The 14,547-nt window shown below is 56.8% G+C and overlaps 3 protein-coding genes across 3 annotated transcripts; all 3 read left to right on the top strand.

The window, feature by feature from the left end:
• Positions 1–923: 923 nt before the first annotated feature.
• On the top strand, positions 924–3,104 carry LBRM_30_1470 (putative GTPase activating protein; the record flags this gene model as incomplete). Its single annotated transcript, XM_001566727.1, has 1 exon — positions 924–3,104. The coding sequence occupies one exon, from the start codon at positions 924–926 to the stop codon at positions 3,102–3,104; it is 2,181 nt and encodes a 726-aa protein (XP_001566777.1).
• Positions 3,105–3,981: 877 nt separating this feature from the next.
• LBRM_30_1480 (conserved hypothetical protein) lies at positions 3,982–5,442 on the top strand (the record flags this gene model as incomplete). The annotated part of the gene is made up of 1 exon (XM_001566728.1): positions 3,982–5,442. One exon carries the CDS (start codon positions 3,982–3,984, stop codon positions 5,440–5,442), a length of 1,461 nt encoding a protein of 486 aa, XP_001566778.1.
• Positions 5,443–7,804: 2,362 nt separating this feature from the next.
• On the top strand, positions 7,805–10,438 carry LBRM_30_1490 (conserved hypothetical protein; the record flags this gene model as incomplete). The annotated part of the gene is made up of 1 exon (XM_001566729.1): positions 7,805–10,438. The coding sequence occupies one exon, from the start codon at positions 7,805–7,807 to the stop codon at positions 10,436–10,438; it is 2,634 nt and encodes an 877-aa protein (XP_001566779.1).
• Between the last annotated feature and the right edge of the window lie 4,109 nt (positions 10,439–14,547).

Raw genomic sequence — 14,547 nt, forward strand, 5'->3', positions numbered from 1 at the left:
AGCGCCACTTCAATGCCAGACACGACGCGAACCCCCTCGGCGAATGGCAAGGCTCTCGAAGCGGCGTGGGTGTCGCTCGACCCGGCTTCCGCACTCCAGGTGCCATCGTCTTGGCAAAGGACGGCGTGCCCGCAGAGTCGACGGGGTACGTAAGACTGGGCGGGTATCTGCGCTCGTGGGAAAGCGGCGCCGCCGATAGGCCTCGCCAGGAGGGTGTGGCGGGCGCTGATCTGTATGTATCGGGTAAGAAGCGCAGTTGGCAGAACAGAGTAAACGCGCATGAGCGAGCGCCGATACCTACATAAACTCTTAGCAGAGAGCGAGAGGACAAAGGGCCCATGGGATGCCGAGCCCAACACCAGGGAAGGCTGAAAGTGAATAGAGTGATGCCGATGCTGTCGCTGGGTCGCCTCTCTTGGTGGCTGGGTGATTGAGGAGAGGAGGCGACGGCGGTCTTCACGCTTCTCTTTCCCTATTTCTAGTGCTTTCTTCGCCTCTAGTGGTCATGTCCCTCCTCAGGTCCCCTATCTTTCCCAGGTGCTCTCTTTCGCCGCTACCTTCTCCATGTGTTTGCCATCAGTGCATCTCATCTTCCTCCGCTGCCCCCTTCCTCCTCCTCAACTCTATGCGGTTGCCACCACCACCTCTCACAAATGCACCTCAAAGTTGCGCGCTTTGGCGCCTCTTGGGGGCCGTAGCTTGTGACCACTACCATACGATCCTCTCTTGTTCATTCTCCAAGGAACTTGGGCGAGGGCGCGCGGTCTGCCTCTGTCTGTGGAGAGAGAGAGGATCTAACCTCCCTCCTCCTCCTCCACCTCACCCTCGCACGTACCCCCCCCACACACACACACACACACGCTCAGACAGACAGACCCACATACCGGTGCGGACATACCGTTGTGGTATTCGTCGCCAGTGGGATGCTTCCAGCCTTTCTAGAGCGTATCTTGGGCTACCCAGGAGTCGACAAGACCTCCACAAGCCCTGGCGTAGGCTCAGATGGCGGGATTGCGTTAACGTCCGGCAGCGGAGGTGCTAAGAGCAGTACGCAGTACAGGGCTGTCACGCGGCCGTACCGGTGCAGTCAAAACAACCCAGTGCTGCCACCAGGCGACGTTGCCGGCAGTGCTAAAGATGGCGATGGGGACGGCACATCTCTCAAGAGTTCCACGGTTGGGGGCGGCGGCTTCAACTTCTCCAAAGAGTGTAGGTCCTCTTTGATGAGCATTGGATCGTTCATCGGGATGGGCACCGGGCAGTCGTCAGTTTCCATGGTACCCGTTTCGCAAACCTCCAGCGGCGCTTTACACCTCAACAAATTGGCCGCGCCGACTTTTTCCAGCCCCATTGCGACTGTGACCTACCTTAAGCAGAACACTCCGATGACCAAAACCCCTGCCCCTACCACGGCCACCGCTACCACCAGTGCTGCCCTGAGTGGCGAGCATGCAAGGCGCTTTCAGGAGACACTGTGTGCAGACTCAGTGGATATGGTGCTACTGCGGGAGCTGAGCTGGCAGGGTTGCCCGGTCGCCCTCCGGTACGAGGCGTGGATGTTTCTCACCGGATGCTGGACGGCACAGTCCGCAACGCGCCAGCCGACCGTGTCGAGGCGCCGCATCGAGTACGCCTCGTACATCAACAGCTCCTACGGTATTGTCGACTGGGACACTGTATGTGCGATGGTGGACCGCGGCGTCGACACGGCGGTGCACCGGTCAACTCTCAAGTCACTCGAGCCCACCGCTGGTGCACCACAGATGGCGGGGACGCCGGGGCAAACAACTCTGACAGAGCTGATGGCCGTACCATCCGGCGCCTCGAGTCTCTTGCGTGCTGCGTCGCTCACGACTGGCGGCAACACAACCACAGTGGCTAATGAGGTCGCCGCCTCTCCGCCTCCGTTGCTTCCGCAGCGCCCACACGGATTTCAGAGCACGTCTGCTGCCCTTGAGGATTCCCGCTTGCCGTTGCCGCTCAACACAAGCGGGAGTGACGCGCAACCGCCGTCGCAGCTGTTACCCCACCACTCAGTGAATCTCCTGACAGCAAGCTCTTCCCTGGGCACTCTGCCAACTCCTCCTGGCTCCTCGCGCCGCGCCTCCGCCTCGGTAGGGCCCACAGATGCCGCCAGTGCCAGCTCGCCTTCTCATCCCCAATTTTCAGCACCGCCACGCCCGGCGCTGGAGGTGCTCAGGTTGCCCAATGTTGTGCCAGCAGCAGCACCATCTGCGGCCGGTGGCGGTCCTGGCGGGGGGCTAGGGCACCAGCTTAGCGCCAGCACGATGCTGGGCTCGAAGGAGCTGCAAACCCTGAAACAGATCCGCAAGGACATCCCTCGAATGTCCGGAGGCCACTGCTACCTGCGCCACCCATGCGTGCAGGGCTCCATTGAGCGCATCCTGTTCATCTGGTCCCTCCGCCACCCGGCCTGTGGCTACGTGCAGGGTATGAACGACCTTGTCGTCCCGTTCATGGGTGTGGTGCTGGGTTACCGCTTCTGCTCGACTCGCTCGGTTACAGAGCTGCACGCCTACACTGAGGAAATCCTCAACCATCTGTGGTCCGCTTCGGCAGTGCCGGTCACGCAGTGGATTAACGAGGTGGAGGCGGATGTGTACTGGATGACATCGTATTTACTCAACACCATCCAAGATAACTATACGAGCAGCCACGCAGGGATCACGACCATGATGCGGCACCTTGCGGCGGTCGTGCAAGCTGCAGACCCGCCACTCTACCATTGCTTGGTGAATGTCTTACAGCTCCAGTTTGAGCAGTTTTCCTTCCGGTGGATGAACTGCTTGCTAATGCGCGAGCTGACCGAAACGCAGTCGCTGCGGCTGCTCGACGCGTATCTGTCGGATGAAGCGCGGCGGTGGAGTGTCACGCACGTGTACGTGTGCGCGGCCCTGCTGCTACGCTGGGGCCCGCAGCTGATGGCGTTTAGCGAGGACTATATCAGTGCACTGAGGTTTCTGCAGGCACCACCGACGGAGCAGCTGTCACTGCGCGACATTCAGGACGTGCTCTCAGAGGCCTTTGTGCTGCAGAACCTGTATGAAGCCTCCTTGACACGTCTGTCTTCGACCGCGGAGTGAGCAGCACAGAACAGGTCGAACTCGACGCGCACTACAATCGAATAGCAGCACTTGCTGCCCCGAAAGCGGTTGGCGCGCGCTCGTGTACAAATCGCTGCCTGTGCGTAACGTGGTTGTACGCCGCGCCACCCCCTCCCTTCTCTGGGTGAGAGCAGCGGGCATGGTTACTTCTTACCGGCTCTCCTCCCACCTACTGTACGCCGTTTCGTTGAGGTCTCTCTCTCTCTCTCTCTCTCTTTCTGGGTGCTTAACAGTAGGTTAGGCGTGCTTTGCTCTTTTGTCTCCTCCTCCTCTCTCTCTCGCCTCCCTTCTTCCGCTCATCGCACTTGCGAAAAAAAAACCCAAACAAAGAGTCTTGCATGTGTTGTCTTCTCCCCTCTGTGTAAACAAACCACATTGCGGTGATGTTGGCGGGGAAATGTTGATTCCATCTCCCACTCTCCCTCTCTGGATGCGGCGTCTCCCCCCTTTTCTGCTGTTCATGAGAGGGCTAGCGTGCCAGCGATTCTGAGATCCGCCTCTGGACATCCATCTTTGCACGCGTGTTCGCTTCGTCGCCGTGCCTCCCCCTCCCCCCGATGCCCACGGACACGCCAGACGCTCTGCGGTGTTGGGTGGCTGCTCACGAACGATGCCTCGCATCTCTTTTTACCCTTCGACCTTCCCTTCTCTTTCCCTCTGCCCATCGGTCCTCATCACCGAAACAATCCGTCCTCCACCCCCGCATGCACCGGTTGATATCATGTCGCATAGCGCATTAAAACGAGCGTATCAGAAACTTCACCGCCTACCGCAACGCGCAAGGGACTCGATCCTGCACCGCAACTGTACACGCCAAGCCTCTCTTTTGTTCACCACTACACCACTCTTCTCAACGATGGTGAAGTTGGATGTCACTCTCCTCCGCTTTATGGAGGATGAGGACTTCCGCGTGCTCACGGCGCTCGAGATGGCCATGCGCAACCACGACGTCGCCCCCACCGCGCTCGTCGAGCGTATCGCCCAACTGCCCCACGGCGGGTGCCGCAAGCGGCTCAACAACCTCCTCAAGCACAAGATGATCCACCATGAGAACACCATGTACGACGGTTACGCCATGAAGTACGGCGCGTACGACTACCTGGCGCTGCGCACGCTTAGCAAGCGAGGCACCTGCACAGGGGTGGGTCACCGTATCGGGTGCGGCAAGGAGTCGGATATTATCTTAGTGCGGGATGAGACTGGGCACGACTGTGTGCTCAAGCTGCAGCGTCTGGGCCGCTGCTCATTTCGCAGCGTGACGCGCAACCGTGACTATAAGGGAAACGGCCGCACCCGTCACGGGGAGAGCTGGTTCTACCTGTCGCGCCTCGCCTCGCAGAAGGAGTACTCGTTTATGAAGCTACTGTATGACGAGGGATTCCCAGTTCCGAAACCGATCGACCAGAACCGTCATGCGCTGCTCATGGAGCTGGTGCCAGGCACCCTGCTGAACAACATCACGGAGCTTGGAGACGCCAGCAAGGTGTATCGCCGCGCTCTGGAGTTGATGGTGAAGCTGGCTGAGTCGGGGCTCATCCACGGCGACTTTAACGAGTTCAACTTGATGATCACTGACGAGCAGCGTGTCATCATGATCGACTTTCCGCAGATGATCTCCATCAACCACCCCAACGCATCCGAGCTCTTCGACCGCGATGTGCAGAACCTCGCCAACTTTTTCCAGCGCCGCTTCAAGGTGGACACCACGTGGTTCCCAATGCTGACGAAGGATGTGGTGCGCAAGGGCGAGCTGGATAAGCAGGTGTACGCGAGCGGGTACTTCACGCGCAAGCAGCAGGAGGATCTGGAGCGGCTCATGCAGGAAGGCTTCCAGCGTGGTGAAAAGTGTGACAGCGAGGCAGCATCCCGTGACCGCGACAGTGACGCGAGCAAGGATGATGGTGATGGGAATGCTTCGCAGAACTTCGACGTCAACAGCGTGGACGTGAATGAAGGAGGGGTGGGCAAGCTCACGAGCATCCCCGGCGGAGCAAACGGTGGCGAGGAAAATGAGGAGAGGGAGGAGGGCAGCGACGACGACGTGAGCGAAAGTAGGTGGCTGGATGAGGCCATGAATGCTGCCCGCGTGCGGCGCCAAGGCGAGTTCTACCCCCGAAATGTGCATCGAAACGCGAACTTTTTATCCGATGGCAACATCAACGAGGACCACGTGAAGCACCAAATTCGCAGGACTATTAGGTGCAGGGAGAACAGTGACTTCAACCGCCACCTGCACCGCAATGTGCAGAAGGGCAGGCAGAAGCAGAAGATTCAGCGTCAACTCAAGAGCTCCAAAGGTGAGGGCTTCTTTGACTAGGGTGCGCAGGTATGCATGAGCTGCTTACTCGTGTAAGTCGAGGAGGAGCGGAAAGGGTCTCAGTTCTATGCACGTCAGCTGCATCGCTGTTATTAGCGATGCAGCTATTGCGATTAGTGCTATCGAGGGGAAAAGAAAGTGCCAAGACAGGCCCAAGAAACCAACTATGACAGCCGAGAATGAGCGAAGGAGCGACAAGATGCTAAAGAGATCGAGGGACCCCCTCCTCTGCGTGGGTCGAGTACAAGTTGAGGAAGGAGAATGGAGCTGCAGCGAAAACCACCTCGCTCATCCCGACAAAAAAGTGCGACCTAAGGCGATTTAACGAGTAACCATGGGAACATATTATGAAGGATGCCGTTGTCAGCATCCAGGCGCTTCATCTTTGTATACTTTTCATTTTCTTCTGTCTTATCTTCATCTCTTGGCCAGTGTTGGCTGTCCCCGAGTTGGCCCAAGTGCGCCTCTCCTCCTCTGTGAGGCTGCATCGTCCACCATACAACTGAAAGAATGATTGCCTGAAGGCCCCAACAATGACACGTGTGCAGACCGTGAGGGTATGTGTTAATCTCCGGTATGCGCGGCTTGTGGGGGTGCACGCATGGCAGATCTGTGCGTGCGGCAGTTGATCCGCATTGCACGACGCTTCTCCTCCTTTGGTGAGGGGGCGGAGGTGGGGGAGAGTCGGCCCGCGGAGTGAGAGGAGGGCGTGCGCCTGTGTGTTTGTGTATTACTGCTGCCACGACTCACATTGTGCGCCGCTCAGCAAGGCCTTCCGCTACGGTGCCTCGGGGGCCACCCCCAGCCCCATGTATGACCTCGCATTTGGTGCCTTACCGATTCCCCTGCCACTCTCTTTGTGTCCCCTTACTGCACCATCTTTCCCCCTGCCACCAACGACCCTCCCTCCCCTCCCCCCTGTCACATTTCGGCCTCGTACCCGCTCACAAGCACCTGCAGAGTTACATAGATAAAAGCACGCCCCCAAAAGAAAGCCAGTTTGCATTTACCTTCTCTCTCCCTCCCCTTCGCTTCCTCCCACCCATACCGGACACGCGACATAGCCGCACGTTCTACCTCGACCCACACCCAAGCAGACGAAATCAAAAAGGAAAGGAGAACTTGGTGCACAGGAGAAGTAAAGTACGTCATCCGCGGCTCTCGTCGACTTTTTTGTTCCTTGTCCTCGCCCTCTCCCTTCTTTGCTCAGCATAATCGCAGTTCTCTCTGTTCTCTTCACGGCACCCCAATCTCGGCTCGCAGGACGCGTACATAACCCATCTCTCCTCTCATCGTCTCGCTGTATCTCCTTTGCTCTTTTCCACATTAGATTCACGCACGTGATTCTGGCCAGAGGGGTCAAGGTAGTAAGCAGCAAGGACATCAACGCCGCCCCCCCCCCCCCCCCTTAGATCCCCTTCCGTGAAGACAGCAGCACCCGCAGCGGAGCGTGCAGAGACAAGATAGGCGAGCGGACTTCCCCCCTTTTTTTCCTCCAACTCCTCTTCCCTCTCCGCGGCTTCTTCTTTTGTTTGTTTACGTGCCGTGTCTTGTCGTGGGGTGGGATGGCTGTGGTGGTGCCGGCGTAGTGGACTCCCCCCTTTTTTCTTTTTCTTTGTGTGTTGTTGTTGTTGTTGTTGTTTGACTGGCATTCTCTGCAGCTTCATCTCTCGCATCCATCGCACAGAAATACGGCTCTCTTTTTTTTTTTGCGCTCTTTTTTTGTTTCTTCGTTTCGCTTCCCCGTGCGCAAGCGCTTATCCCCTTGTCAGGATCCTCTCGTAGCTTAGCACACATCCTGAGCACCGCTGGCAGTATCCCCCCCCCCCCCCCCACACACACACACACACACACGAGCTGGCAAACAGATCAACCCCTGTTTTTTCTTTCAAGTCTGCGAAGCACATTACGCCTAATGCGTCCGACTCGCGCCGGTGCCGCATCACGTGGTGGCAAAAGTTCGACAGGGACCGGCATCCAGACTGTGTTCCGTGATGTCACCAACAGCTACCTTAGTACAAACAAGGAGAACATTCCGCCTGGATACCTTGGCAACGCCCATGGCTCAGTGTCCTTAGGAGATGACAGTAGAAACAGTGGTTGTGGCGGCAGCAGCGCGTGTAACCCTAATGTGTGGGGTGGGAGTAGAGAGCCGCTGCTGCTGCTGCGAGATACTGGCTTCTGCGGTACACCCTTGCAGACAGACTTGGCGCGCACTGAAAACGAATTCATCTCGGACGCAGCGGAGTGTGTTGCGGATGAGTCGGGCTTCAGTGCGGTGCTATTCGCCGGACCAGCCAGCACACGGCCGCCAAGCGGCCCCGCAGTGGAGGCCGCAGCAGCGCACGGCGCCCTTACCCCTATGACACCCAAGGGGCGGGCCTTGAGCGCCTGCGCCGCGGTTGCAGGGAACCCCGGAGACGACAGCGCCTTCCTCAGCATTTCGCGCACACCCGGACACAACGTCACTCATCACCCAGCGCTTAGCAGTGGCAGCAGCGGTTGCAGGCCGACGCAGCAGCGCCAACGCGGCTTGACCGCACCGCACAGCACCGATACCTCGGCTGCAGCAGCGACCCCAAATCAAGCTCGCCAGCGGCCGTCTCGCGTGGCGAGAGCAGCCCTCCTTGCCTCTCCGCTGTACGCGACTTCGGGTGGTGTGGGTACCGCAACCAGCATACGGACAAGCGACGTGCAGCCCGATAACGGGAGCGTCTCTCCACTACCATTGCAGTCATCTCTACTGTGCACACCCAACAGAGATTCTCGGTCAGCCGCCGCTGCGGCGACGGTGGCAACTGGCACCCGCGCCCCCCTCGACACGTCGACTTGTCTGGAGGAGATACCACTCTTCCTCAACTCGTTTGAGTCTGGCTCTGAGTCGCCGACGAGGGATGCGGTGGCAGTTGGAGGGTGCAGTGCGACACAGACGACGCCATACCGCACGTACGACCTGCAGAGGGCGGTGGAGGAGATGCTTCGAAACTGTCTTGACAGCTTCACCCCTGCCAAAGGGTCTGACAGGAATGAGGCCACGCCATACGGATCACGACGAGGAGCGGCGCAGTGGCGGCAGGCAGCACCATTCAACGCGTATGCAGGGCTCGAATCGCTTTTCTCACCGTCTACCGTAGGCGCGGGAAGGCGAGACGGTTCGAGCATCTGGGCACCTGCGATGCCGGAGTGCACGCCGGATCGGCTGACAGTGCTGCAGGGAGCATTCGCAGAGAGCGACGGTGAGGAGGTGTTGACGACGCCGCGGAGCGACCGTGCATCGTGTGGGATACCATCCGCGGGCGTGCGTCGAGATCCGATGGTGTACTTCTCCACTGCTGCGGTGGCGGTTGTCGACAGCAGCGAGAGTCCGCGCGGGGTAAAACACGATAACGAGGTCGGTGTGGAGTCTATCGGCAACTTGAGCAGCGGCTGCGGTGGTTGCGGAGCTGCTGCAGAGTCCATGTCCCAACATTCGAGCAGCGCGCGCAGCGGTTTCGAGTATAACTGCCATGATGGCAGTTCCAGTGGACCCGACGTGCTCACCATGCTTGCCGCCGCCGTCCAGCAGCAGCATCCTGAGCACCACCATCGCAACACTGAAACGCGTCCCCCGAGTGCACGCAGCACAATGGGGAGCATGGAGCTGGGCTCCCGTGCCATCTTGGAGCGCGATGTCACCGGTACCAGGCAACAGCAGTCCATGAAGCCGCCGCCCTCGTACGACATCACTGCGCACCACCATAAGCCGTTGCACCACGACAGTTACGCCCATCCTGGCTACTCCTCAGCGTCGTCGTGCACTGCCACCAGATACGCATTGCCTCCCCCTCGACCCAGTCATCGCCTTCCCCACGTCAAGGCCGCTGCAGGGTCACTCATCGCTGTTGGTGGTCGTCGCGTTCCAGTAGACAAATTGCACTTGCTTTCCATCGGCGACGAGCCCCCAGTCGGCCAGGCAGCCGCGGAGGCGTCTTTGCGCGGTGGTCCCAAGTCACGGTCGCAGCAGCCTTCTTCTCCGCTGCGTCATGTCGAAGGGCCATCGATGCGGCGGGTGCCAAAGGCGAGTCTGGTGACTGTGACTCTCGCCGGCACCGCAGGTCAGGAGGAGACAGCGGTGCCGGTGGCACCGGGCCGTCACGCTTCTGCACCGGCTAACCGACATGACGCCCCATTCCCGGAATCCTCCGCCTCCTCAAACGTCTCGGAGGCGGCACCGGCACGAGTTTCGGTCACCGGCCCATCTGCCCGTCGCGTTCCTCCTGCCATGGCGACACAGAGGCGCTGCAGTAGCGGCGGTGCCGCCGCTGGCGTTGCGTCCTTGAACTCAGCGTTGGACGGAGAAGGCGTGCGGAAGAGTAGTGAGCTGGACGTTGTGGCGGTGTTGCAGTTTCCCAAGGGGCAGACGATGCGCTTCTTGACGAATTTGTCTCCTACTGCGCTGGAGACGGCAAAGAGCGTCGTCACCCGCGATCGTGCCAGGTCGAAGCGATTTACTGCCGGCACTGCAACCTCCGTGTTGGCGTCCAAGACGCTGCTGAGGAGCGTTGAAGTGGGCAAGACGTACCTTGCGCACGTGTACACCCAGGGGAGTCCGCACAAAGGTGTATCCTATGAGGATGTTGGTGTGTGCGTGCAACTAATCACCTCCACTTCGCCGCTCTACACTGCGCAGCTTGGCTGTGTGGATGGGATACTGCTTCGCAAGGTGGATGTTTTCATGCACGATGAAGACCGCCGGCAGCACGAGCGCGTGCTGCAGCAGCAGACAACTGCGTACATCGAGTGCGAGCGTCAGTTCAAGTTTTCCAATCTGCCCTTTCAGCTTGAGTCCATCTACTTCACCTTCGACGGAAGCGTGTGCATCATCTTTTATCGTGTTGTCGGCGTGGCCAACTGGCCGTCGTCGACGTGCGCGTTGTACTGCCACCCGAACACGTCGCGTGTGATACGTGAGCTTCAGTTTCACCTGAACTGTCGCGTGTTTCTCAAACAGTGCTAAGGAAGTCCAGTGCCAAGAACAAGCGAAAAAGAAAGAAAATTGCATGTGTGTGTGTGTCGAAGTGGCAGAGCTGTGTGTTTTGTGTTCACTCTACCTCCTCTATCGGTCACCTTGTCCAGTGACCTCTGATGACATGTGACATGGAGGAAAAGAGAACACGTTGATCTCTGCAGAGCCTTGAGGTGGAGTGGTTGGCTGCAGCTTGTGCGTATGTGACCAACACGGCTGCCTTCCCTCTTCCCATCAGACGCGGTGCAGTAGGCTTGTTGTCCGTCCGTAAACCATAGAGGCACACACTCAGAAAGATATGCACACACACACACACACAAATTACATACATACATACAGAGAGAGAGAGAGAGAGAGAGGAAATCATCAGATGCAACCCTGCGGGTGATGGAAAAAAATGAAAAATGACAGGTGCACGTTTTTTTTTCTTTCCGTTGTTCTATCTGATGTTGCGTGCAGAATTCTTCGTGCTACCTGAATTTCCTCCACAGTTAACTGGGCCAGCTGATAAAAGAGGGTTGGGTGATTGGTTTGGAAAATGGGAGGGAGCTGTATTTCACCATCTACTAGCGCTCATCGCTTTTTATCCCCACCATCCACCAAGACAGTGCACAAGCGCGTACATCCGCACGTTGCTGTTGTACGTGCTTGTGTTCATATATTCGTAGATGCATGTTGAAGGAGCGGGGAGGGGGGGGGTCGAGGTAAGAGGTAAGATGGAGCGAGTGGAGGGCGAGGAGGCTGAGGCTGTGTGGGATGTATGGGCGCAAAAGATGCTCAGTTTAAGGCAAAGCGTACCCAGCATGTCGGGTCATTCTCTCTGCATCGGAAGAGGCGCCTCTTTCTTTGCATGTGTTATTTCTTTGATGTTCGTGTTGCAGCGGGGTCGGAAGGCGGCATGCGTCCCAGGGTTGTCCGCTACCAGCGAAAGGGGGCGTAGCCGCACATAAATGGGATCGAGTCTCATTCCCCTTCTTTCATTCCTGAGTCTCTCACTTTACGCTCTGCATCTCTCTTTGTCGCGCATGCGTGTGTGTCGTCGTCGAAGTTGTCTTCACGACGTCTTGCCTCGGGCCCTTTCCGCTGCCAGCAACGTCATCATCACATTATCCTTGTTATCGCTTCATAGACGCACAAAGATGCGCTTCACCATTTTGTTTCTCTCGCTTTGATTTTGATATCCTCTTAGATCTTGAACGACCTTCGTTCCCTCTACTTGTATCAGTGCGGTGAAAGAAGGGCGCGCGCGCTGGAGGCGGGGAGGGGAAAGGAAGGGGCGGGAGCAGCATCTGATGCATGTGTTTCTACGTGCCCAGCTGGGGCTTTCTCGCGTTCTTTCCCACTCTCACCCCCCTTTTTCTGCCTTTCCTTTGCTCCTTTTGATTGTCGGCTGTTTTTGCTCCGTCTTTTGTTTTATTTTGCGTGCTGACGTGCGCAAGTCTTTTCGACTGTTGACGTGTTCCCCCCCCCCCTTCCCTTTGTGTCTGTTTTCCAGCGCAATGTGTCATCGATCGTTGTTAGATATTCACACACGTCCATGTCACACCAGCTGTCCCTCTCCCCGTCCGCCTCGCTCGTGTATTTACCCCTTTTATTTTGCAAAGCTTTTTTCTGCGCCTTTTTGTCTTCGTGTTTCTGTTTGGGTTTATCCCCCTTCTCTCTTGGCCTTCCACCTTAGATCTACGTAGATACCCTCTACCGACACTTAATCACGCAGAGATGCACACACGCCGAGACCACCCCGCAACCACTCCCTTCTTTGCTTCTTCTTTTCCAGTTTTGCTGGTCTCCTCTCTCGTCGCCTCTCCCCTCCCCTCCCCTCCGCTCCCCTCTGATCGGTATTTTACATCGCTTCTTTTTCGTTATGTTTCCCTTTATGCTCGTGGTGGTGTTAAACCGACAACGCCCAAAGGCAGACGCCCACACACGTAAGTGAGCCTTACGCACTCTCTATTTCGCGGTCTCCCCCCCCTCTCTCTTGTCATGTTCTCCTACCATTCTCGACGCTCGTGATGGCCACGGATACGACCCCAGGAGGAGTGTGCGCTCATGACGCGAATGCGTCAGAGAGAGAGAGTAGTGCTCGTTTTCGAAGCATCCAATGCTGCCGCAGTGAATAAAAAGTGATTCTCTTGTTGTGCGCGATGTGTGAAGGTGCAGGGAAAAACAAAACACAACGAAAGTACGTGACCCCCAACTTTTCAGCGAGCCTTTGCCTTTCTTCTCTGCTCCACCTGGCTCAGCCTTTCCATCAGAGGGGGGAGGAGGGGGACTGTTTTGTCTCCTTGTTGGTTGAGTAATACTTGAAAGTATAGACTACAGAGCGCCCATACACGTATGTGTTCTAGGTATAAACGTATTGCGTGTACCTGTGATGAGCCATGCTTCCTACTGCACTGATTGGCAGAAGGAGCGATGATTTCATTGTTCTTTTTCCTTTCCGCTGGTTTTGCCGGTGTGTTTTTCATTTTTTTGTTGTTGCAGCCGCTATTCACCTTTGGTTCCGCCGCAGCTACTACCCTCACGGCCTCTGTCCTCCTTTGCAATTTCCTCACTCACCCTGATTCGTTTGAGGACAAGTGGTCGAGCACAAGGGGAAGAAGATACGCCCACCTCATTCTCTTCCCCTGTTGATATAAAAGTAATGTTTTTTTGTTTTCACCTGTCGCTGAACGCCGCTTTCCTTCGACAAACAGAGGCACGTAAGGTGTATGTGTGTGTGTGTGTGTCCTGCGATAGACGCGGCCTACCAGATGGAGGAGACAAGAAAAGATGATGGAGGGGAATAGGCGGGAGGAGGCGAGTGATGGGACGATGATGAGCCTTCTCAAAGACAGAAGGAAAACAATGTTGCGAGAGGGGTGATAGAGGAAAGGATAGGGTCGCATGTCGGGCGACAAGGGGCGAGCGTCTTTGCTGAGCTCACCTCCATTGTTCTTGTCCTCTTTGCCGCTTTATGCGCCCTCTTCCTTCTTCTCTGTGCTCACGCAGCCTCCTTTCTTCCCTCTGTTGAACCCGTCCCGCTACCGTCCGCTTTCTCTCCCACCTTTGTTTGCAAATGACGAGAGGGGCAACGATAGAGAGAGAGGGCGGCGGTTGCAGTCGAGGGGCGGCGGCTGGACGGCACCTTTGGTGAGCACCTTTTTCATCTACGCTTTGAGGTTAGCCCTGTATTTTTGTGTGTGCGTGTGCGTCTGTGTGCGACCCTGACCGCTCTGTTGTCATTGCGTTGGTGTGTTCATGTGTATGCATCTCTCTTTGTCTCTGCGGGTGCGTGTGTGTGTGTGTGTGTGTGTGTGTGTGTGTGTGTGTGTGCAATCACGATGGCTGTTTTTTTTTTTTTTACGTTTGTTTTGGACAGTTACGCCGGCGGTGTTTGCCTGAGCATTGCAAGAAAAGGACACGTCGATAGTTCTCTCCAGGAACTGGTGCGACCAGCGTCAAAGGAGAAAGGCACGTGAGGGAGGGTGGACACCGAGGAGATCCACGAATTCATGACTCTCCACATTCCACACGTGTGACCTGCGCTTCTCAAGGGCCTTCTTTGCGTGGGCGAATGCCTCCACTGCGGAGAGACGGGCGCCTACAAAAGGAAAAAAATAATGTCTGCGTGAGGACGTGAGTGGGACAACTCTTCGGGTGAGGGAAGGACACGTCTGCGAATTCGTGGCACTCCTCCCTCATCCTTTGTGTCCCATGTACACTGTGTGACAGACAGTGTAGGAGAGACAGCAACCATGTTGATCAAACGCTGCTGAAGACAACTCTGCATCTCTCGCCTACATCAGAGTCTCACCTGCTATCCGGAGAACAGGGCAACAGAGTACCTCATGTTCAGTAAAGTTACTCTTTTTTTTTTGCGTCCATTCCTTGAATGTTCAGCTACCCCACTACTCTACTCTTCTCCCCCATTCTTTCCCCTCTTTGTGTTCGTTCCTGCATGAATGTATGCACGCACCTCTTACACAGCCATGTGGGCAAACTGCCACCACATGCTATCGACTCACTCACTTCCAATTCCCTAAGGCACGTGTACCGCAATCATCTTTTGCTTGCCCACAGACCTCTTCTTTTCCCCCGCAGCCATGAATGTGTTGTTT

Source organism: Leishmania braziliensis, chromosome 30 (assembly GCF_000002845.2).
Source record: "Leishmania braziliensis MHOM/BR/75/M2904 complete genome, chromosome 30".
Lineage (NCBI taxonomy): Eukaryota > Euglenozoa > Kinetoplastea > Trypanosomatida > Trypanosomatidae > Leishmania > Leishmania braziliensis.